This window comes from Nuphar pumila, chromosome 14, assembly GCF_984573655.1.
Source record: "Nuphar pumila chromosome 14, dmNupPumi1.hap1.1, whole genome shotgun sequence".
NCBI lineage: Eukaryota > Viridiplantae > Streptophyta > Magnoliopsida > Nymphaeales > Nymphaeaceae > Nuphar > Nuphar pumila.
Genome location: NC_143262.1, coordinates 35,074,948 through 35,099,367, shown reverse-complemented (window position 1 = coordinate 35,099,367; position 24,420 = coordinate 35,074,948). Strand labels below are relative to the sequence as shown.

Sequence of the window (24,420 nt, the reverse complement as noted above, 5' to 3'; positions counted from 1 at the left end):
TCATTTGTCCCTGTTGGACATTGTGAATGCTTTGGCATTCTTGAATTCTTCCCCATACTTCATTACAAATACAATACCACTAAGGGCTACAAAGAGTGCACAAACACAGAAGTTTTTAATGGGCAAAATATAATAAGCCACAAGGGCTAGCAACACAAAATATAAAAAACAATTTATATTGAAATGCTCGAGACAAGCATAAAATGAGAGAACAGGGAGATCCCCTTTATATACAAGAGAGGGGCTTACATAGAGCCGTTGGGATTCTCCCAACCTACGTAGTCAAAGGCACCGACTAGGCACCTAGTCGGCTAGTCGAAGGAAAAACTAGGAATAGGATTCCTAGTTTTTCCCATTCAAGGGTACCAATTTTCCCGCCTAGGTGCCTAATCGGTCCTTGCGACTTGTTATGTGCATTTTTTGTTTTCTTTTTTAATTAATTTGTTATGTGTGTTTGTTTATGTAGATGTGACATTGAATTGTTATCTGTGTTTGTTTATGTATGTAGATGTGTCTTAATTTTTTGTCAGGATTTGTAATATATCAGGATTACTATGCAGCTATGCTTCACGATAATAGTATTTTGTACTTTGTGCATTTGATGATTAATTTAATATTGAATACATCTTTTCTATTAGTCTTAATAATATTTGGGCAGGTTTTGTAATATAACATGTTTACTATGCTTGATGATAGCAATATCTTATGCTTCATGCATTTGTTGTTGATTAATTTTATGTTTGATACATGTTTGTTGTTAGTTTTAGCACTTTATTTTAAGAATTTAGATTATTTTTAAATTATTTGGCATTTGTTGATAGTTGTTTGCATTGCTTATAAAATTGTTTTTAATATTTGGGCAAGTTTTGGAATGTTCGACATGTTTTTTTTGGTCTATTGCTTATTGTTGATTGATTTTATGTAGCATATATGTTTGTTACTAATTTTAGTAATTCATTTGCATATTTTTTATATTTTTATATTTTTTTAACTAAAGTACCGACTAATCCGCCTTAGTCTCCGACTAGGCTTTTTAGGGGTCCACTGACTAGGTACACCTAGCGCTTTTGACTGCATTGCTCCTAACAGCTAGAAATGTAATAACCTCAATTTTTGTAATTTATTTATTTAAATTTATTTGAAAATAACGAGTACTTTTCTAAATTTGGGCCTCGGATCCGTTACCGGATCCAGAAATGAATGCATAAATAACCCACCATGGGGTATTAAAACTATACTTATAATAGTTAAATAAATAATTAATAGTATAAAAAAAAGAAAAAGAAAAGAAAAACCAAGTATTTAAGGTTAGATCCGTGTTTGGATCCAAATGGATCCAACATGTGGATCTAAGATCCATAAAATGGTCTTTATATCCATATCCATAATAAAACTAATAATATCATAATAAGAAGAATATATAAATAAAATTTAAATTTTTATTTATTTATTTATCCGGGGATCCACAGTTGGATCCATTCGGATCCAACTGGTGGATCCATATAGATTGGGGGTCGGGTTACGGGCCTCGGGTCCGGACCCGAACCGCGCCCCTGTAGCAGCCCTTTTAAAAAAAAAAGTAAAGGGCAACCCGATAAGGGTTGCTCGATATGTTTGAAGCAAAGGAAGAAAGGGGGGGGGGGGTTAGGGTTCTGAGAGAGAACCCTAACCGAAATCGCCGGAAGGAAAGAAAGGGAGGCTTGAAGCGCAGCCGCTGGAGGGAAGGGGGCTCCGATTTCGCCGGGCCTTCCTCTTCAAAAGGGGTCCCAAGTGGGTCTCTTTCCCCGATTTCTCTCTCTCTCTCTCTCTCTCTCTCTCTCTCTCTCGTTTTCGTGCTCACCGGAGGGAGATCAGTCGTCGGCAAAGCTCCGGCTACCTGTTGCCATCACCGACCTCCGGCGAGACTCCTGTCACGGCAGCAGCAAGGAGCAACCCCAGCCGACCCCTCTCTTGCAGTCACGACAGCCTCCGATCGCCGGAAATCTTCAATAAGGTACAGTGCTCGTCTCGATTCTAGGTGAGGGATCGAACATGGGTTCGATCCCGTGCAGTCTTTTGAGGTGAGGGTCCCTGAGGACCTTTTTCATGTCTGTTGGTTGTTTTTTTTGTTGTTTCGTGAAGTATAAAGAACAAAATTAATTCAGTTGATTTTGATGACTGAATCTGGCCTGAGCAAGGGCTGCATACATTAGAGGTTTGCAATCCCTGCATCATCCGAGTCGGTCAAATAGTTCTATTTAGGAATAAGTCCTCACTTTTTTTTTCTGCTTTTAATAATAGGAACCAGCCAAGTTAGGATGGCTTGGTTGGTATTCAAGCAAAGGTGCTATCATTTACACTATTACTATGTAGATTGAGTCATGCAATACCAATTCAGATGATGGTTCTTTGTGGTTTCCATCTCTACTTTCATTTTTCTTTGAGCATTCTTTAATAAATTTGGGGCTATCTTCCTTTTGCTGTTTTAGTTTCTATGTTCCCAATTTTATCTTGGGTCTCCACTTATTTTCATGTGAATCAAATAGTTAATGAGAATCTGATATGTAACAAAGGCGAAATATTTTTGTTAGCATAAACTTGATTTTAAATTGCTGATTTGCTTAAGCATTGATTAAATGTGTTGTTGAGAGCTGGAACACACATATGTTTTCCTGTGTGTGGGTGTCGACATATACCACACTCAATCCTGTTATCTTTTTCTGTGTGAACAGGAACCACACATAAATCTGTATAATTTTTTGTGCCCTAGAGTGTCAAAAGAAAATTTGGTTCAGCGCGTGTTGTTTTGAGAAATATGTAGATGCACAAGTTCAGATGCATGTGATTAGTTAGGAAAAAAAAATTAATATGATTTTGATTCCTTGACCTAGAGTTTGTTAAGTTTTAACAGTAATACTGACCGATTTTGGGGCTGATAGATTCGAGGTAGATTCTTGAATCAGCCAATATATATATATATATATATATATATATATATATATATATATATATATATATATATATATATATATATATCAGTATATAAACATATGAGTATATAAACATATGAGTATAAACACTGGATCAGATTTCGAAAGAGGTTTAACATATTGAAATTTATTTATGATGTCCCAAATGTTAACTTCTTTTGGAACCATAAAATTTACCCATCTTGAATAGTCAACTAACACTAAACTGAATGATTGTTGCAATTTGTTTTGTTGTAGAATTTTAATTCAATCTGATTCTAAAAGGAAATTAAATTTCTGGCATGTACAAGAAATCTATTTGGAAACTCAAATGGAATCTGAATTTTTGTTGCCTCTAACTTTGTTTAGAAAGTGGTAAAGCCGATCTGTCTTGGACAGTCAACTAAATCTAAGGATAGTAGATGTTGAATTTGAATGATTATAAAAATTTTGTGTTTTCAGTTGTCATGGTAAAATTTATATGTTTAGCTCAATGTGCATTTCTTTATTTGCTATGAAATGTGGCATGGTGAACACAAAACTTGAATATCTATATGTACCTTATATTCACTGAAATTCTGCAATATCTTATTAAATTGTATAGTGATTGTGTGTGCGGACCACTCGTAGGAAGCATGTGTTGCTCATGAAATAGCAAATTGTAAATGCATGTCCATATATGGGATCGAAGTCTATTGGCCTGTGTAATCATGCATAAATATTCTCATGAAACTATGAATGAATGTATGTGTGTTAAGTGATTACATGAAAACACTTACACATGAATGGTTACGCATGCATAGGACTGCGAAAGCTCATGCACATTGTTAAAATGGTATGAATGAATGTGCATATGAAATTATGTTGGTATGATTGCATACATTGCAAGTTACGATTTTTGCATGCAATGCACAGATGGCCAAATTGGACCATCATCGGCTTGGAGAGCCGTGGGTTGGGTTTTCTTTTATATATGTTTTTAACTGCATCACTGAAACCACATAAGATGGTTTGGCACATTACTACACTGTTCTAATGGTTTATACGGGCTGGAGTCCCGAATGGGTTCCTGCAAGGAAGGATGCGGGATTTTCACTTTACTTTTGCATATGTGTGGCAAACTTAAAGAAATGGACTTAATTAAAAATATTATAAATAAGAACAGTGAATATACATTCTAGGATATCTCATCTGGAGTATGAGAATCTTAGTTATCTGGTCTTGGGGAGACTGTGAGGATACAAAAACTCTGTGTGCGTTGTTGCCCCTGAACCCGATATTGAGGTTCTTCTCCTGGCCACGGTTTTAGGGAGAACCCGCCACTTTACCCGGGAGTGGTGTGTTAGTCACAGCTGTGAGTTTATGGTACCAAGGAAGTGACACTTGTGGGCGTGGGGTGTCCCTTGTGTCCCCGACATTAGATGTGGAGGTCTAATATTCCGATGGATGGTGCTGTTTCCTGATATCGGTCGAGGGCTAAGTTGGAACCCAGTAATAAAATACAAATTATTTGTTAAGCTACCTTGGGAACCTACTTGACCTCGGGGTTTGTACCTGTTTGGTGTATCCGCGGGTCACGGTAATTAAAAAGAGGAACTTAAAGATGTGTGCATCTAATAGGGCATGCATATGGAAAGATGAAACTTAAATGAAAGATAACAGAAGAAATAATGCATTGCATATAATCATGCATTTTTCTGTTATGCATTAGATCATGCATGTTTGGATCATTCTTGATATCATGACATCATTTGGTGGTAGCTTACTTTGTGAAATCATGCTGAAAGGTTGGTTATTTAGTTATTGATATGTGACATTGCTTTACTGTTCGTGACTAGTAAGTATATGCAACTGTTGGTAGTTATAGATATTTGAATGTTGCAAAATTTATATCTGTACTCAATCAAATCACTGCATGAAATCTTATTCATGTTCTTTCTCTCACCTGTTTCTTTAGAAGTAGTTGTGCTCAGAATTTCGGTTCTGACACCCTACTTTGTTGGTTTTTCACAGGTAATGGTGAACAGTGAAGTTGGACATGCATCTGGGGATGGATGAGTTATACTTGGGCTTGTCAGCTTCAGTAGATGATATATTGGCTCTTTCTTTTGTCATTCAGTTCTTTTAAATTCTGCAATTGTTACTTTACTTTCAGTTGAAGAAAACCTTGTCTTTGAAATTTTCTTACTCATTAATAAAAGAGTTTTAGTTGGTTGATATGGATGATAATTGCAACTTCGTTTGTGGTGGATGGGCTATCCAATGGAAAGTGGAACTGTGAGGACCCCAGATCTCTGGGAAGGTTTCCGCAACTCTTAGAAAAAAAAAATTCCGCATTTTTAAAGGGTATGGATTGGGGTCGTTACAAGAAATAGAGTCGTTGAGAGCTCCCAAGAGCTCTATTTGGTCAAAAGAACAAAAATCTCTTTAAAAAAGGGAAAAAGAAATAAAAGACAAATGTAAACCTAATGAGTACAACCTATCACAAAGACTGAAAAAACAAAAATACCCATAATAGATATAACCTATTACAATAATGTACAAAGATTATAATATATATATATATATATATATATATATTAACACCCCCCCCCTCAAACTGACGATGAGATCACCGATAGTTTGCCTAGAAGGGAAGAAAAACATAGAGACAACAACGCTTTGGTGAAGAAATCTGCAAGTTGATATTCTGATGTAACATATGAAAGTTCAATAGTGCCCTTCAGAAATTCGTTGCAAACGTAATGATAATCCATTTCAATGTGCTTTGTCCGTTAATGGAATGTGTGGTTGATGACAATGTAGATTGTGCTTTTGTTGTTACAACACATCTTAGAAAGAGTGAAGATGATGACTCCCATGTCTTTAAACAAACTTCTTATCCATATAATTTTAGTGGTAGTGGTCTCCATCACCCTAGATTTAGTTTTAGTGGAAGACAGTGACACCTTCTATTGTTTCTTACATCTCCATGATATCAGTGAATCGCCAAGAAAAATACAATATCCTGTGATAGAAATACGATAATTGAGATTACCACTCCAATTAAACTAAGAGATGAAGAAAAGAATAAGAAAAACCCTTTTTGTCTCTGTCTTCTTCGGATATATGACAATGTGCATGACTCTTGTCATATGAACAATGATAGGTGCATGTTGAAATTGACTTGCACTATGAACCAAATACGCTATATCTAGTCTAGTGATAGATAAATACGTAAGAGACCCAATCAACTGACAATAAAGCGTAGGATCTTATAAAGGAGTTAAATCATTGGCCTTCATCTTTGCATTGATAACTTATGAAATATCCACTCTTTTTTCGTCAGTTAATCTAGATTTAGCAATTATATCTGATGCAAGTTTCATCTTGGAGAGCACGTACCCTCTAGGGGAATATGCAATTTCAATACCTAAAAAGTACCTTAGAAATCCAAGGTCAATCATATCAAAATTTCTTTTAAGAACATTATTAATAGTTTTAATGTCTTTTTTATCACTTCTAGTGATAATCATATCATCAACATATAATAACAAAATAGTTATATTGTTTCCTGCATTTCTAACAAAAAGGGTTGTGTCATTGTAACAATAAACAAATCCACTATCAATAACAATTTTACTAAAATGGTCATACCAAGCCTTTGGAGCTTACTTAAGACCATAAAGAGTCTTTTTAAGTTTAAAAACTTTTTCGTCAAACTCAGAAGGAGGATCCATATACTCTTTTTCACAAAGATCACCATTGAGAAAAGCATTCTTGATGGATACTAAGGCAATTAAAGTCCTTACACGAGTCATCCTAGCAATAGGAGCAAAGGTTTCTTCATAATTAATATCATACTTCTGTGAATATCCCTTTGCAACTAGCCTAACTTTATATCTTTCTAAATAACTATCACTTCAAGTCTTCACTTTATAAACCTATCGACACCCAATAGCCTTTTTCCTAAAGATAGACCTACTTCTTCCCATGTGTTGGCTTTGGCAAGAACTTCTAGTTTTAATTTCATAGTATCTACCCAATGTGAATGTTGTTTGGATTAATGAAAATTAGAAGGTCTATGATAAGCATGGAGTATCATCAAACAAGCCTTATATTTTGGGGAAAAAGATTTGTAGAACACAAACCTTTGAGGAGGCCTAGAAGTCATAGGATTTTTCCTAGGTAATGGTTCCTCTAGATGTTCTAATGGAAGATTTTGTGAATAGTTTTCAAAAGCATTTTGATGTCCTTCCCTCTCATGTCGGGTATACACACAGACTTCATTGAAATTCTCATTAAGGGAGTTATCCCTATCAAAATCAAGAATCCCACCCTCAACACCGTATTCAATGTCATTACAATTAATTGATTTATTGGAATTATTTCTAGGTAACAAATAAAAAAGAAAAGAGTAATCCACTTCCTCCTTAGGTTCACTTTGTTCAAAACCATTTTGACATTCCAGAAATATCACATTTCTTGAAATGTATACTTTGTTATTCTTAAAATCATAACATCTATATCCTTTTTTTATTTTCATCATAGCCTATGAAAGCAAATTTAAGAGCTTTTGATGAAAGTTTATTCTTTTCTTGAAAAAGAACAAAACATTTGCAACCAAAAACTCTTAATCTTTTGAAATCTAGGGATATTTTGAGCAATTTTTTCAAAAAGAGAAATATTTTTAAGAGAAGAAGACATTCTATTGATAACATATATAGCGGTAAGAATGGCTTCGGCCCAAAAAAAAATTGAAACATTTTTTAAAATGAGAAGGGTTTTAGTTGTTTCAACAGTGGGCTTATGCTTCCTTTCCACAAGACCATTTTGTTTAGGAGTTTTTGGGTAAGATCTTGGGTGAATAATTTTATTTTGTTTAAAATAATTTTGAAATTCGTTTGACATATATTCACCACTCGAATCGAATCTAAAAATAGATATATTAGTCTGAAATTGGTTTTTGATAAGAACATGAAATTCTTTAAAGATGAAAAAAGCATCAGATTTGAACCTAAGAAAGTATATCCTCCCTTTAACATGACCGACACCGGTCCCCATACATTCGAATGCACAAACTTGAAGGGTTTTTTAGAAACAAAGTTACTATTCGAAAAATGAGAATAATGCATTTTCCAAGAATACAATCATTGCAAGTAAATTCATTTTCATTACAAAATTGTTTCAAGAAAATAGATACAATTTAGATGCATTTGAATGACCAAGTCTTTTGTGCCTTGCCCAATCAGCTTCCTAAATCGGAAATCCTGCATAGAGTAATCCGTAGGTGAAAAAAAGACTACAACTATGATCGAATATTTGAGAAACCGAAAAAAAGTTTAAATTAAGTTTTGAAATAACTTTAATTTTTGGAACAAAAAATTCTTTTGATTTGCTTAAAACTTTATTGAGGTTTCCTATACCTTTGACATCTAAGGATGTATCATCGACGGTAGAAACAAAAATTTTAAATGAGTTGGCGCTTTGTTCAGATAGAATGAGGCGTTCGAAGTAACGTGAAACGAACACTCGAGTTAAAAATCCAAGAAAACATACCGGGAGGAGATGAGACTGCAGCACCGAATGTGGATGGAGTAGAAGAGTTTGTCTTTAAAAATTGTTGGAGAGCTTCTGTTAATTATGTAATGGTTTCCTTGAGGCCCTCGTCCTTCTTTGGCTCTTCAATTGCTTTAAGGAACTTTTCTCCAATGAAAGCAACCTTTTTTTTGAGCTTAGGACAATCAGGTTTGATATGTCCTCACTCATTACAAAAATGCTAAAACAATTTGTTTTTCCTCCATTGTTAGGCCTCCAAAAGTGAGGAGGCTTATATGTCTTCAAGTTGTTTCCAAGTCTTGAAACAACATGAACTTCATCAACCTCTTTCGTCATAGGCAGTGTTATAAAAAATGTGTGTCTCGCCTTGAGGCGCGACCCTCTGTGCCTCAAGGCACAAGCCTAAGGCGCAAAAAAAAAAATTACAACAAGACTTCTCAGACATAATCAAAAATATTTTTGTAGGTTAATCTCATATATTTTCCAGTTATTTCAGTTATGTAATTAGTTTCTTAGTATATTACTATATTTTAACTTTTGTTGGTTAATCTCGTATATTTTTCAGTTATTTCAGTCATGTAATTAGTTTCTTAATATATTTTAACTTTTGTTGGTTAATCTCATATATTTTTCAGTTCTGTAATCAGTTTTCTAGTTACTTTTATATGTTAATCTCATATTTTTTTAGAATAATCTCATATATCTTAACTTTTGTAGGTTAATCTCATATATTTTTCAGTTATTTCAGTTATGTAATCAGTTTCTTAGTATATATATTAACTTTTGTTGGTTAATCTTGTTACAAAAACCACGAGCAAGAAACAACCGAAGGAAACAATAAACTGGGTCTGATCCATAAGAAACCGGGTCTCGAACATAAGCCCCAAAAAAAATTTCTTCCTGCAAGGGCAAAAACTTTGAATCAGGCTCCACAACTCATCAAATCTCATATATTTTCCAGTTATTTAATCAGTTTTTAGTTACTTTTAGATGTTAATCTCATATTTTTTAGAATAATCTCATATATTTTAACTTTTGTAGGTTAATCTCATATATTTTCCAGTTATTCCAGTTATGTAATCAGTTTCTTAATATATTTTAACTTTTGTTGGTTAATCTCATATATTTTTCAGTTATGTAATCAGTTTTTTAGTTACTTTTATATGTTAATCTCATATTTTTTAGAATAATCTCATACATTTCAACTTTTGTTGGTTAATCTCATATATTTTCCAGTTATGTAAATGGTTTCTTAGTATATTTTTTCTTTTATTGGTTAATCTCTTATATTTTCCAGTTATGTAATCATTTTTTTAGTTACTTTTATATGTTAATCTCATATTTTTTAGAATAATCTCATATATTTTAACTTTTGTAGGTTAATCTCATATATTTTTCAGTTATTTCAGTTATGTAATAAGTTTCTTAGTATATTTTAACCTTTTTTGGTTAATCTCATATATTTTCCAGTTATACAATCAGCTTTTAGTTACTTTTATATGTTAATCTCATATTTTTTAGTAATTATTTGAGATTTTCTATTTCTTATTGGTTGTTATTTCATCAATAAAGCATTTCTTTATTTATTTGTATTTTTAGATATTTTTTTATAATTTTTTAAAAGTTTTCAAAAAAAAATCTGAGACTTACGCTTTGCGCCTCGAGGCTTACGCCTCGCCTCGGTTTTTGGTGGGAACGCCTCGCTACGCCTCAACGCTTTTCACAACATTGGTCATAGGCAAACAAGTCTCTTGGCATATTTCGGCAAGAGCTTCATTTAGAAGAGGTGGGGATGTCCTGTGTAATAAGGAAGACCAAACTTGCCCAAATTCCAGGCGAAGACCATGAAGAAATTGGAAAAAATGTTCCTTCTCCATTTGTTCCTGCCTTAGTTCAACATCTACGGTGGATACCCATTTGGGTTCAAGAAGGAAAAGTTCATCCCACAAAGAGGATAATGTGCTAAAGTAGTCACGCACATTCAAATCCCCTTATTTAGTAGCTTTACTTTTTCTTCCAAAAAATATTGCATTGCTAAGCCTCTTTGGGTATACATACCCTTCATGAAATTCCAAGCCTCATTGGCTTTTCTGAATTTTGCAAGGTGGCACAAATTTTGAGTTGAACATTGCTCATAAACTACATCAAGATTTTGGCATGTTCACTTTCTCAATATTCAACTTTGGATTATATTCAATTATGGCTTGTTCTCTTTCTTCTTCAACAAGAATCTATGCTTGATCTCCTTCCTTCTCGGTGAGTTTAAGAATAGGCTCGGATATGGTACCACAAACATAATCCCAAAGTTTTTTTTGCCTTTGAGGTGATTTTTCATGATGGACACCCACATTATGAAGGAGAAATAGATCTTTGAATCTTTCACGGCCATGACGAAGAAGAAAAATAAAAGAGACAAAAAAGGGAATGGTTAAGGATGAACACGATCACCACCAACATAACCACGCCGAACACTACGAACCAAGGTTGTAAGTATCGTATCATTACCCGTATCGGTCGGTCCCAAATTAAGATCATATCATATCGTAAAGTATCATAATTTTTTAATAAAAAAATTCAAAAATCCAAAAAAATCAAGAAAACCAGAAAAAATAGCAAAAATTCTAAAAAAATCATATCATGCAAAACAATAATGAATGGTATAAAATACAATTAGAAAATCACATATGAAGCATTTATGTCTCTATGAGCTGCATAAGACATCATCAAACATCAACTATCTCATAAGAACAATGCAAAATATTAAATATCTTGCAATTAAGAACATGCCACAAGACTCATACTTTCATATTATATAAACAAAAATATTAGTTGCACTGGATTTTCAATCGGTTTTCACTTATTACTTGTGTGCCTCATTGCCATGCCGGATCATCTGATGCATCTTTATTGGAGTGTCGAGCCTGATTTCTACCTTGATATAAATCACTAATTTTCGTGGATCCAACTTCACGGTAAGTTGACGGGAGTCGTAGAGGAGAAGCACCCTCGAGGCAAAAAAATTTTTAGGGTAGCTTTGTGAGTTTACTCATAATAAATATTTTTTACCTTAACCCACTTTCTTGAGTGAAAAAATGGTGAAAATGTACTTTTACTTTAGCAAACCGCAAAAGCCCTCTCACTTGCGCACGGATCGGCCCCCAAATGGCTCTCACGAGTCTTAGAGTGTGTGGATACCTCTTTAATGGCTTCTACACAAATGAGGGAGTCAGCCCTCAAGAGGTCTTTAAAACCCAAAATTAAAAAATTACGATTTGACCATTTTTTAAGAGTGTTGACCATGTATCGTACAATACACCTCGTGTCGTACGATATGATACGATACGGACATGTATCGTACGATACATATGATACAACTATGATACGCACCTGTATCGCGATACAAATGTGTATCGTATCGATATTCTAAATAGTAACATATGTATCGTACGATTCTGTATGATACATACAACATTGATACGAATACTTTGAGTAGCATGATCACCAATGCTTAAGAGTGAGAACACCGAGGGGCTATGAAATCATGTAATGAAACCAAATGCACACGAATAAATGCCACTAAGAGCTACAAAGAGTGCACAAACACAAAAGCCACTAACGGGAAAAATAAAATAAGCCACAAGGGCTAGCACAAACAACTCACAAAGAGTATTAGAGAGAGAGAACACACAAAATATAAATAATACTTTACATTGAAATGCTTGAGACAAGCATAAAATGAGAGAAGGGGGAGATCCCCTTTATATACAAGAGAAGGGCTCATATAGAGCCATTGGGAGCCCCCAATAGCTCTATTTGGCCAAAAGACCAAAAAGCCCTTTAAAAAGGAAAAATGAAATAATAAAAAAATACAAATGTACCCTTAATGAGTACAGCCTATTACAAAGACTAAAAAGACCAAAAATATCCGTAATGGGTATAACCTATTACAATAATGTACAAAGATTATAAAATATATATATATATATATATATATTAGCTTTATTACGTTTGTACATATAACCTTATTCTGACAACATTAGTTCAGAAAAGGGGGTATAGGTAGCTCTATTTCAGCTGCGGTGGCTGATTTGGAAAGAGGGAGACACAAGGTTGTCTGAGGTTGGGGTTATATGAAGAGAGGTTGAGGATATTTACGAAATATTGCAGCAGTACCTTTGAATGATTGCGATGGTGCGCTGGACAGATGAAGATATTTCTTCGATTGGATCTTTTCAGATTGGTCGCTTCACATTGTAATTTTAAGAATTTGTTTTCCATTTTTGTGGTTGACATGTCACTTGTTTCTTGCTTTTAAGAAAAATCACCAGAATGAGTGTTGGTAATCTCTCTGGAGAGGCATTTTAGAGGGAAAATAAAATTTAAAAATCTTTCTTAAGAAAGTCTTGTTTAAAAGGCAAAAAATGTTTAAAAGCATGTAGAAAGGAAAAAGAAAAAGATGTTACTAATGTTTCTTGCACAAAACCTGAAAAAGAAAAAGATACCAAGGGATTTACAAAAATAATGAAGTAATAAACTAAGAAAAGGCTATACAAATAAAAACAAAATAAAACATGATATTTCACAACTATTTAATGCCAATGTTTCCAAAATATAATCATTATTACCATTATGCCAAAATCCCATGGTTTGAACTTCAACATTTTTGTAAATATTATCGTAATTCTTTCTGCTAGTGGCATACTTTTCAGTTCATGACAATAAGGCACTAATATAAGGCTTACTACTGAATAGGAATAAGTAGCTGATTTGAGCAATTAAAATCATCATTTCAGATGCATTCTCCATGGATGGAGTTAAGTGGCAACAACAAATGAACCAACCGCATATGTGCTGGATGCAGATTATGAGTGGATGTTTATGGATCCAGTGACACCAAAATCATTTGGGCTTGGATAATGCTAATGAAAAAAGGAAAATATGTTATTCAAGACTCTAGACCCAATGACGCAGGACAGGGGCAGAATAAAAAAACTATCAACTTCAGTCTGGAACAAGTTTTTCAAGAATTTCATGTTTGTTTACATGCATTAAGTGTAACTCAAAGATGAACCTTAAGCAAGAGAGAGAGAGAGTGTACAGTTACTGTCCTTTCAAAATGGTGGTTCTGTTAGAAAGATCTAGTAAAAGAACAGATTTTTTTAATGCAAATCGTACAATTCTTTCTTCTAACCTGGGTGGCTGGAGTATTCATCCTTGCCGAGCTGTCAAGTTCAAGGACATCTTGCATGGGTATCACTGCAGTTCGTGCAACTGATGATAATGCAGCCTCAATTAATGCCCATGGGATGCGACTTTTCTCACTTAGGTGAAGATACCTCTCAACCTGCAATAGGTACGTCAAATGTCATACATGAGTAAAAATCTTGCCACAAATTACACCTCTTACAACAAATAAAGAGAAAAACATGACAAAGTCGCAGCTCCATATTAATAAAAAACAACTCTGAAATCCCAGTGAGTATTAAGTCAAGCATCTGGTGACTCGGAAATATCTTATAAGCTCACTATCAGTTGCTTGATGATTGGGTGCAACCCAGCAGTTGACATAAAACCCCAATAAAGTTTCCCAAATCAATGTGAAACCACAGCCTTTGGGGTCCAAGTCCATGCAACTGATGTAAAATCAAATGAAAAAGCCTGCATTGAATCTTGAGTGAACCATATCCACATAAAAACTTACATTTGATTTTTCATTTTCTTTCAAACTTCCCCACCAGCCAAGAGCCTGGAGAAATAGTATATACATGAGGAGCACAGTAAATGGAGCAGAAATTTGATTCAGACACATTTGCTCAAAGCAGATAAATTGTAGGTGCAAGGAGGCTGATCCAGATTAGGCATGTAATATCAATTTTATTGCAGAACTAGTGCTCCACAGTGAACATAAATTGACCAGAAAAAATTTGTCATGAAGCAACCACGAGAAGAATCCTACCGTATCATTATCATGAGTTCCAGTATAAACAACTTGATTGACTTCGTGATTATGAGGCAAATGGGGATTATCTGATCTACTTCCAAAAGCTGCCACATAAGTGCAATGAAGATATTACAATGATAAAAGAAATATGTTGAAATATCTTAAGCAGAAATGAGAAAATTTATCCTATAGAATATATTAGCAAGAATTACCAAACTGAAGAACAGCCATTCCAGGAGCATCAATTGCTTTTCTTAACCTAACAACATCATCCGTGATTACCCCCTGTTTAAAAGATCAAATATCAGTAAACCAGGAAGACGATTATAAGCAAATGGTAGCACAAGCAACAACCTTCCAATTCTTATCTGAGAACATTTTTTTCTATAATTCAATAGAAAAAGTATTTACAAGATATTTTTAGACAATAAGTGACATTATTTAAAAAGACAGAAGACAAATCGTGGAACTATTTATTACTGTCAAGTCATTTAACAGCATAACAGCTGGCATCTTTTTGCTCTCTGTCTTGGACTTCTCAACATTGTATGCCATGCACTTTTTGAGATGAAAAGGTGGAACAAATTATGGCAAGGCATTACCTCCAAACAAGCCTTTATTTTGCCTTGATTTCCCTAGTTTTATTCTATTCTCATTAGTACTTCCCCAGTATCTAATTTGTTCCCTTTCCTCCCTCATAGAGATCTTAACATACAACCACACAAAATCCATCTTCTCTGAGAAAATTTGGCTGTGGAACACCTTAGAGTTTCTTGCTTACGATTGTTATTCTCATCAAGAGATGCATTGCATCACATGCAATTCACAGCATTCTCATCGCCTACGTAATTGTTAACATTTGCATGTAGGCTGAACTTGTCATGTGTCTTGTCAACAATCACAAGGTCATTCTGGAAGATAATCCTAGATCAGAAACAACAAAAAAACTACCAAACAGTGCTGGTGAAACTACTGCAGATATTCTCTCACTTTCAGATCTAATTTTTTTTTTTTTGACAAGTAAGCTAGGAGATAACCCACATGGGATTTGAACATGAGACTCCATTTGTTATGATAGTACAAACTAACCATCCACCTATCTCACTTTATCCCTCTCAGATCTAAATATTAGCTTAAATTCCAAATCCATATAAATTTTTTTATAACATATAAAGATTGGTTATATTTCTAACTTCCATTTGCACACGAAAAGAAGAACTCATGCTAACATTTATCAGAAAGCAGTATCATGGAGCCGCTGTATCACTTTGACACATATCCTTGGATCTTCAGTTGGTGTAGCACACCAGAAAAGTTTAAAACGTTTACTTGATTTGAAATCTTTCTGAGCAAATATGAAACATATCCCCTGACAAATGTACAAGGGACATCATCAAACAACACCAGACAACTTCCCAAACATGCTTTGTCTTCTTATTTATGAGAACCCATGGTCATCTGATATTGAAAAGTATTCAGATTTTCCTAACAAAGACTTTATTTTAACAAATATCTGAGTGACATCTGATTTCTTGACCAATAAATCATTGAATTTGAATTCATATTTTCTGATTTCAGACATCTCAGATGGACATTGGTTCTCTTGGCTGGATTATGTTTGCATCATGCTACAAACTCCCAAGCTCGATGCAAAAAATATTAAATCATGTGACTGTCTTAGCAAAAATATTTCAAACAGAACAGTCAACCTGATGCAATTATAAATTTGTACCATATATAGGTGCTAATTACATACCAAGTCTTCAGCAATTATACTGATATTTCCAATTGCTTTGGCTATTGCATCAAATAAGGCTTCTTTTGGTCCAGCCTATATCCAAAAAAAGATATTAGTATACAACATAGAATAAACAGTTGAGAGTTCAAATGAAGCAACTGACCTGCCATCTTCCATCCATTGCAACCTTTGCTTCTGCAAAATTCCATTGTTTTAGTACCTGACAGATCTAATTAATTGTAACATATGGTCTAAAAGTTACATAATTGTTAAGAGATATTACCTGAAGGAACAGACCAGTAGCCAGCAAATCCACGAAAATGATCTATCCGAAATTCATCAAAAAGATCATAGGCACGCATTATTCGCTGTATCCACCAAGAGAAACCATCCTTTTCCATAGCTTTCCAATCATATAAAGGACTATAAAACAAACAACAAAACAACAGAGTATGAGCTTACATCATGCACCAGATAAGAGCATATGGTACAAAAGTTAAAGATTTCTATAAAAGACTACATACAGAAAGGTGATGAGAGACAGGGAGGAATAAGAAAAAAAATGTCTGTCATCATCAGTAATCTCACAGTCCAAAAGATGTTCTTGATATATCTTTTATTTTTATTTTATTTTTTAATGTTTGAACTATTAGGTATTCAATTTCTTGTATTCATGAGTGTGTTCAGTTCATTGATGCATGTGTATCAGCTCCATCACATATTTATGTATGGTAGATCCCTATGTTGTCAAAAATTGAAACTAGCCAGCCTAGGTGCCAGCTCAGCGCCTAGGCTAGAGCAACTAGGCACTGATCCCATTTTGGCTGACCAGTCCCACACCTAAGGGCAGACTGGGCTCATTTTTTCTTCTTCTTCTTCTTCCTTTTCACTTCTTTTTTTTCTTGTGTGTGTGTGTGTGTGTGTGTGTGTATATATATATATATATTAATAATACATCTTCCTTATATACATACATACATATATATGTGGTTTTCACAGATATGTACATATGTTTCATTCATCAATTAGGTGTTTTTTTAGTTCCAGTTGTTTAGCTTTATAAATTTGCTGAATGTGCTTACTTTAATTGATTAGTTTCTGTGTTTTCTTTAATTGTGTAGTATCATTCATGAGTTATGTGTTTTTTTCTAGTTTCAGTTGTTTAACTTCATAAATTGTGTTGAATGTGCTTTCTATTATGTTTTACAATTTATTATAATTTGTGGTTTTTTGAATTTTTTTATTTTCCATAGTGCTGACTAGGACAACAAGTCCCACCTAGTCCCCAACTAAGCCTTTTAGGAGCTCATTGACTAGGCACTGGCTGGTGCTTTTGACAACATAGGTAGAGCCAATACAATTATAAGGTTCTGCTAAATTTTGGTTTATTAAACAAAGAGAAAAGTAAACAATCTTTGAATTGAGAGAAAATAATGGTAAACCAACCAATATGGAAACTAATCTAGTTCCTAAAATTTCATTATTGCCCCAAATAGAAAGATCATATTGGTGATCATCAGCCCTTCAAAATTTAAACTCCACTACTGGACTGCCAGGAACTGGGGGCTTTACAATCCCAAGCATAGTCATAAATATCACCGATATTTTATATTTTTTCTCATGTTTCTTGTGATAAATTTAATAACCAGTATATAAATGAAAAGCATGATAAATTAAAACTGACTGCCAAAATTAAATCCATTGCATTTTTATCATATCTCTCTCTCATATAGACTTTATAACATATATTTTTATTCTGTAACTTTTTATTTCTACATATTTTCAAATTTGGAAAAATTTTGCAAAGTATTTTCCAAGATTTTCAAAAGAAAAACATTTTTAAATTGCCCACAATATCCCTTGCCAAGAAATGCCCAACAATGATATTTATGATATTGGTCCCAAGATTAATTTCAGGACTTCAATAGTAAAAGAGAGGAAAACCAATGCAATAGGCCCTATTTCTGCATCTAAGTGTTGATATGGTTACTACCTGCCCCAAAGTTGGCCCGTCTCACTGAATAAATCAGGAGGAACACCACTGACAAGAAGAGGATATCCTTTCCTGTTCTGCAATTGGAGAAAAGTAGCTGAAAAATCACCCACATTTCTTATTACTTGACAAAGTAATCTCAAATCCAGCAACTATTATTTACCAGCAAAAATTTGCTTTTGTTTGCCCAAACATCTGCACTATGATAGCCCACATAAATAGGCATGTCTCCCATAATGGAGATTCCCTTTGATTTTGCATATTGATGAACTGCTTGCCATTGCCTTTGAAACAAAAACTGCTGAGCAATAAATATGTCCATCTGCAAAGTAGATTAAAAGGATGCCACATATTGATTATCACTTATCAGCTAGGAGATCAACTTAGAAATGTTTAAAGAAATTTAAATCCTGGACAGAAGCTTCAAATGCTACTTAATCACTTACAAATTTTTTGTGTGTTTGGTAAATTTCTTCCAAGGCTACAAGATGGCGATCCTTTAAAGGTTCAGGCCACTCGTACCAGGTCAATGTGTTTAGAGTATTGTCGATAGCAGCAAAAAGAGCAGCATCCTCGATCCAACCTAGAAAAGTATACGTATTAGTCTTGATGCCGACAATATTACTTTATTTGGCAAAAAGTACTTACAGAAAATGCAGGTTCACCTTTTTACTTGCTTAGCTGATAAAAATAAGCTCCTCGCAGTGCACTCAGTAAGGACATGCTACAGTTATAATAAGATCTCTATGGGTGCCATTGAAATCGGATGGCAGATATAGCCATAAATTATCAAGCATGAGCAACTAGGAGAAAAGTATTAGTCCGATAATCAGAAATATTGGTGATATTTTGAAAATGTCATATTTTTATCGTGATATTTTCAAGAAAAGATAAAATCATAATGGCATATTTAGAATCATCACATCATTTTCAAAATATTAGCTATGTTGAAAATGTTGTAAACTTGTAATTTTATTGGTATATTATCATTTTCTTAATTCTAATAGACTTTTATATATGCTATTTTCAATAGGTTTTCCCTAAAAAACTTTTTTTAATTTAATGCAAGACTTTCCTTCATCAAGAAAATCCTAATACCAATATTTGTCACTGATAGTACAAACTTGTAATGGTGACTCCATACCATCTTAATCTTTCTTTGGCTCACGTAACGAAGCTTCTTTTTCCATTTCTTGTCATCTTATTCTCTCTTTAGCTCTCTTTGGGGTGATTTGATAGCCCAAGACATTTTATCATTCAACCAAATTTATCCAGAATTCTTTGTCAAAAGAAAAATTTTGCACTTTCTTGGTTTTAAAGAGTAAAAAGCTTGAAAATCATGCAGACACTTTTATGAAGAAAAAAGTTGGACCTCTTGAGGTCAACCCCTCTCTATACAAAAACTGCTTAAGCTGGCAACTTCATCCAGGAGAAAAAATTTAAATGTTTAATAGGACCTGGAGAAATGTATGGGCCCCACAATCTCTGGACATCTTTCTCCCACATGAAAAATTTCTCTAGAAAATTGACAGGCCCTTAATGAAGTTTTTTTTTTCATTTTGAGAAAAAAAGGAGAGAAGTATTAGCACATCGTTGATACATATGCAACCTATGTCACACGGACTCGGCTAGGGAGGCACCGCACCCGAGTCGACACGCCCCGACACGGGTGCGGCTTTGGACTCGGCCCGGACTCGGTCAACGCCGAGTCGGACTCGGTCAACGAGTCGAGGCCGAGTCCATCCTTTTTTGGACTCGGTCAACGTTGACCGAGTCCAAAAATTGTCCATTTTAAGGTAAAAAAAAATCATTTCTGGGGCTTCTGAGTCACCGCTTATTCTGGTTGAACTGGGTTTTCTTAAGCTACTCTCATTTTGTGTTAAATGTTGCTAGAATAACTGGAGTCTCTGTTGGTCCTTTTAGTAGTTCTGTTAAATTAAGGACTTTGTGTTAAGATTTTGTTATGGTGGGATTTCTGGAATTGAAAGTCTTCATTACGTGATTCCTTGTCCTGTCAAATTGGGTGTGAGATCCCTGCCCATGCATGTCAAGGATGGTTCACTACAAATAACCATCATAATTATGTGCAGACAAATTTTTTGAGAAATTTTGACATTTCTATCTTTTCCTTTTCTTGGCAGTATGTACATTTTTTGCAGCGAAGCCTCAAACATAAGCCCCAGAAAAAAAAAACAATTTGCAAAGTTTATAAAAACACTCATGCTGGTGCCAAACTTTAGAGGACAATATCCACATATATGCACACAGGATATATTATTATATATATATATATATTTTAAAATATATATATATAGCAGAGTCCCCGTGTCCAAAAATTTTAAAATTGCACCGCACCCGCACCCATGTGACATAGTATGCAACAGTTTAAGTGCTTCATGCAACTATCTGGGCAATGCCTCAGTGTGAGTCAAGTATTCTAAATCTAGTGTGTACACCTCTCTAGCCATTGCAGAATATGCGACTGAATCACTTTCATCCTTCTCATAACCTTGTCTTCCAATAATCTTGTTCCAGCAAAATTAGGATAAAAATAACCATCTGCAAGGGGTAAAATCAAAGGAAAATGTGTAAATCTGTTGTACACATATTTGGGAATTTTTCATTCTTAAAGACTACTGCCTTTTCCGCCTTGTTTCTTTTCATCCATCAACCAGACACTATGTCAAGTGGATACAGATGTAGGAATGGGACACAATGCGGATACACTTAGTACGATACGACAATCCTCGAAAATTAGGACAAGGGGACACAGACATATAAATGCATAGATGTATGTATGTGCATGTAATGTGTATAAAACAGCAACCCTAAATCACTATAATTAAGAACATCAAATAATGAAACTACGTTGAAATTGAAATATAATGTAATTGATGACAGATTTAAAAAAAATGCATATAAAACAAGTAAATAAGAACATAAAAGGAAATAAATAAAGTTAATGACACAATGTTGATTATGTGTGGCACTGGCTTGACTGTGTGCGTGGAGTGTCTTGAAGTGTCTGTGTGACATAGGTCAGATATCAGCTCATGAAACTTTTGATATTGAACTCTGAACTCAGTGTGCAAGGATTGACGCAAATCAAACCATTATATGTGACAAATATCAATGATAACTTAGGAAGAAGAAACAAAATGATCCATTCAAATGACATAATGTTAAGAACTCCAGAACATATAACCTGAAATTTCTGGTGCCTTGCGGAAGATCTCAAGCTGCTTTTTCAGTTCCCCATCACTTAGAGCAAGCCTCTCTGCAGCCTGCAGGACTAGAAAGAAACAAATTCACTCACATAATTCTTTTATACACAATACTGGGACAAGGAAGGTCTTTGTTTTATTCAATGCAAATAATACATGCAAGAATAAAATAAATCCATCAAGATAACAGTTCTCAGTTCCCCAGCACTTAAATTAAGGCTCTCTGCTGCCTGCAAAAGGGCTAGAAAGAAACAAATTCATTCACAATTATTTCATATTGTAATACCCAACCAGGTGGGTTCGAACCCACCTGCTTCGGTCGGTGTAAAGAGGTGGGACCCCCCTCTCCCATTAAATGGGTAGAGGTTGGTGTACTCCAGAATGAATAGGGTTTGTTTTCTGGCAGACCGAGTCGGTCCAGACCAAGTCGGGTCTACTATTGAGAGACCGAGTCGGGTCTGCTATTAACAAACCGACTCGGTATAGACCGAGTCGGTCATGTTTTTAGAAATAAATAAAATAAAAATAATGAAAATACGCATATATATATATATATGTGTGTGTGTGTGTGTGGATATATATACATATAGGTGTAGATTGAACATGGTGAATGTCTCATACGAGTCGGAACTGGGTTTGGATCTGAATCGGATCCAAACTCAGATCGGATCTTGTTGACGTGTGGTAGATCCAAAACAAATTTGGATCCAATTGGGTTCAATTCAAACCCAAGCTCATTCCATCATTGACACCACACTAGTACCAAACCCATTATGAACAATGGTTAGATCGGTCGTATCGGATCCAGGATCCAATCAGGTTTATGTTTGAAAACTTAAATGATCCACATTAGAATAAGATTGGATCTGAATCTGAAACTCAATCAAAAGATCTAATGAAACCAAAATGAGTGTAAATTAGGTGTGGTGTAAAGACAAAACGAGACTCATCACAAAACAAATCTGGGATAAAGTTCTATGAATTCAAAGATGGTCGAAAAGTAAAAAGACCATTTTGCCTTTATTATGCTCAATTGGTAAATTAGGCGTAATTTTTCACCCCGATATCGGATTCAAATGATTTTTTTATCCCTGGATTCTTCTTTTCGTGTAGAATCCATTAGCAGGAGACATGACAAACTCTGAGAAAATAGAGTCAGAATTTGGCACGAAAGCTTAGGGATATTTTCATAATTTTTACAAGACGAAACTCTAAATGATGATATGAAATTTTTGTCTATTTCATATCAAAATTTGCGAAATGACTAATATTATTCCTTAGATTTATAATTTAAGCTTTCCAGGTAAGTGAACATTTGCAAATTTCTCCTTAGTTAAATAAAATACATGATTAATTTAGGCATCTTGCAATGTGATTCCATGTGTGATAATTATGCTACTGTTATCATATTTTGAATAGAACAACTGAGTAGCATGCTTAGGAATCTATAATTTTGGTGTTCGATATGATGCTTAAAAATGTTAACACATATTTCATGTTCTTTAACTTGTAACATGCTTTCGATTATGAATGTATCCTGTGTAGAGATAATCATGACATTGATACATGAAAATTGTTGTTAAATGTGGATGTTTGACTTTGAGAAATGAGAGTAGAGTTTCAAAGTTTCAAGATAGGACTTGTCCTGAGAATTTCACGCTTATGCCTTGGGAGAGGCATTGTAAGTATCGTGACGTAATGAACTGACCTTGTGATGGGTTGTTATTCTTAGAAATATGATATGTGTTTGATAATACATATTAAAAGTAGTTAGTGAAGATACATTGGTTATTGTATAATGCACTAACACCAAGAATTGAAAGTTGAAAGAATGATGCATATAGGATAACAATACAGAGTATGATAAAGAACTCTACTAGTAAAGATATGGTCTAGGGCATTGTTTGGGGTATATGTACCTCGTTCGTACATCGGGATTTACTCAGGATTCTTAGGTAACCCTTAGGGGTTGAAAACATTGTCCACTAGACACATGTAGGATGTAGGATGTAGCATGAACCACAAACCTTGGGGGTAGATTTAACTCCTTAGACACCTTGGGGAATGATATAACTCCTCGTGTACCTTGAGAGCAGGTATAGCCTCTCGGGCTCTTCGGCTAGCTACCAATGAGTATTTTGAGGCTCCCGACGAGCAAGCTGCAACGATTGTGAGTCCACGGTCTGGGCTGGTTTGGACTATGTTATTGTGACTGGTTCATATGTCTAGCCAGCATCGTAGACTCTGAGTTGTCTACATGGATTACTACGCCCAAGGAGGCTATTTCCAGAATAGTTGTTTAGTGTTGAATGTGAATGTCTACTTTGAGAATGATGATAGAGAAACAATAAAGAGAGATAAAATTCATAAATAGCATGTGTGCTTAGTTAGCAAACTAAACTAAGATTAAGAGCCTAGAGCTCACTACACTTGTAACGATTGTGTCTTATTTGTAAATATGAATTTACTGAGTTGTACACTCACCTCCACCTAATTACAACTGTAGATTCAAGGATTGTTGTTGATCGAAGGACGTAATCTTGGACTCAGACTCGGCTACTATTAGACAATAAAGTACTTGTAGTGTTTTATTTCATCTTTGCATTTTCTTTTCATTGAGAATATGTTTAAATTTTTTTTATTGGAATGGTAATCATTGCTAATTGATGGATAAATGGACCTTACTATTATTATCATTATGAAAAAAAATGGCATGATTTTGTGGTTTTTTTGGTAATTTTCCTCTGGAAACTAGCGTTCACGAACCTGGGCTCGAGAGGCCCCTATTTGGGTCATTACACATATACAATAATATTGGGACAAGGAAGGTTTTTTTATTCAAGGCCAAGTAATACATGCAAGAATAAAACAAATCCATCAAGATAACCTAAAATAACATCAATAGCAACATCCTAAGGAAAATAGTACACGGACACCAAATCATATTACACACAGTCCTCCCCTTTTTTTCTGGAGAAAGGGAAAATTTCATTAATATAAAGCAAAATGAACAAAAGTTGCATCCGGCGACAAGGAAT

General features: G+C 34.5%; 1 protein-coding gene across 1 annotated transcript in view; it reads right to left on the bottom strand.

Annotated features, from left to right (window-relative positions):
• The window catches only part of DPE1 (disproportionating enzyme), an 87,257-nt gene that overhangs the window by 7,688 nt on the left and 55,149 nt on the right, over window positions 1–24,420 (bottom strand). The window contains exons 5-15 of the mRNA XM_089986750.1: window positions 21,364–21,442; window positions 18,605–18,741; window positions 18,322–18,480; window positions 18,159–18,235; window positions 16,449–16,588; window positions 16,329–16,360; window positions 16,184–16,258; window positions 14,640–14,712; window positions 14,443–14,531; window positions 14,188–14,232; window positions 13,678–13,830 (exon numbers count right to left, since the gene is read on the bottom strand). Of these exons, the coding sequence (XP_089842876.1) occupies window positions 13,678–13,830; window positions 14,188–14,232; window positions 14,443–14,531; window positions 14,640–14,712; window positions 16,184–16,258; window positions 16,329–16,360; window positions 16,449–16,588; window positions 18,159–18,235; window positions 18,322–18,480; window positions 18,605–18,741; window positions 21,364–21,442 (1,059 nt within the window). The remainder of the gene's footprint in view (window positions 1–13,677; window positions 13,831–14,187; window positions 14,233–14,442; window positions 14,532–14,639; window positions 14,713–16,183; window positions 16,259–16,328; window positions 16,361–16,448; window positions 16,589–18,158; window positions 18,236–18,321; window positions 18,481–18,604; window positions 18,742–21,363; window positions 21,443–24,420) is intronic.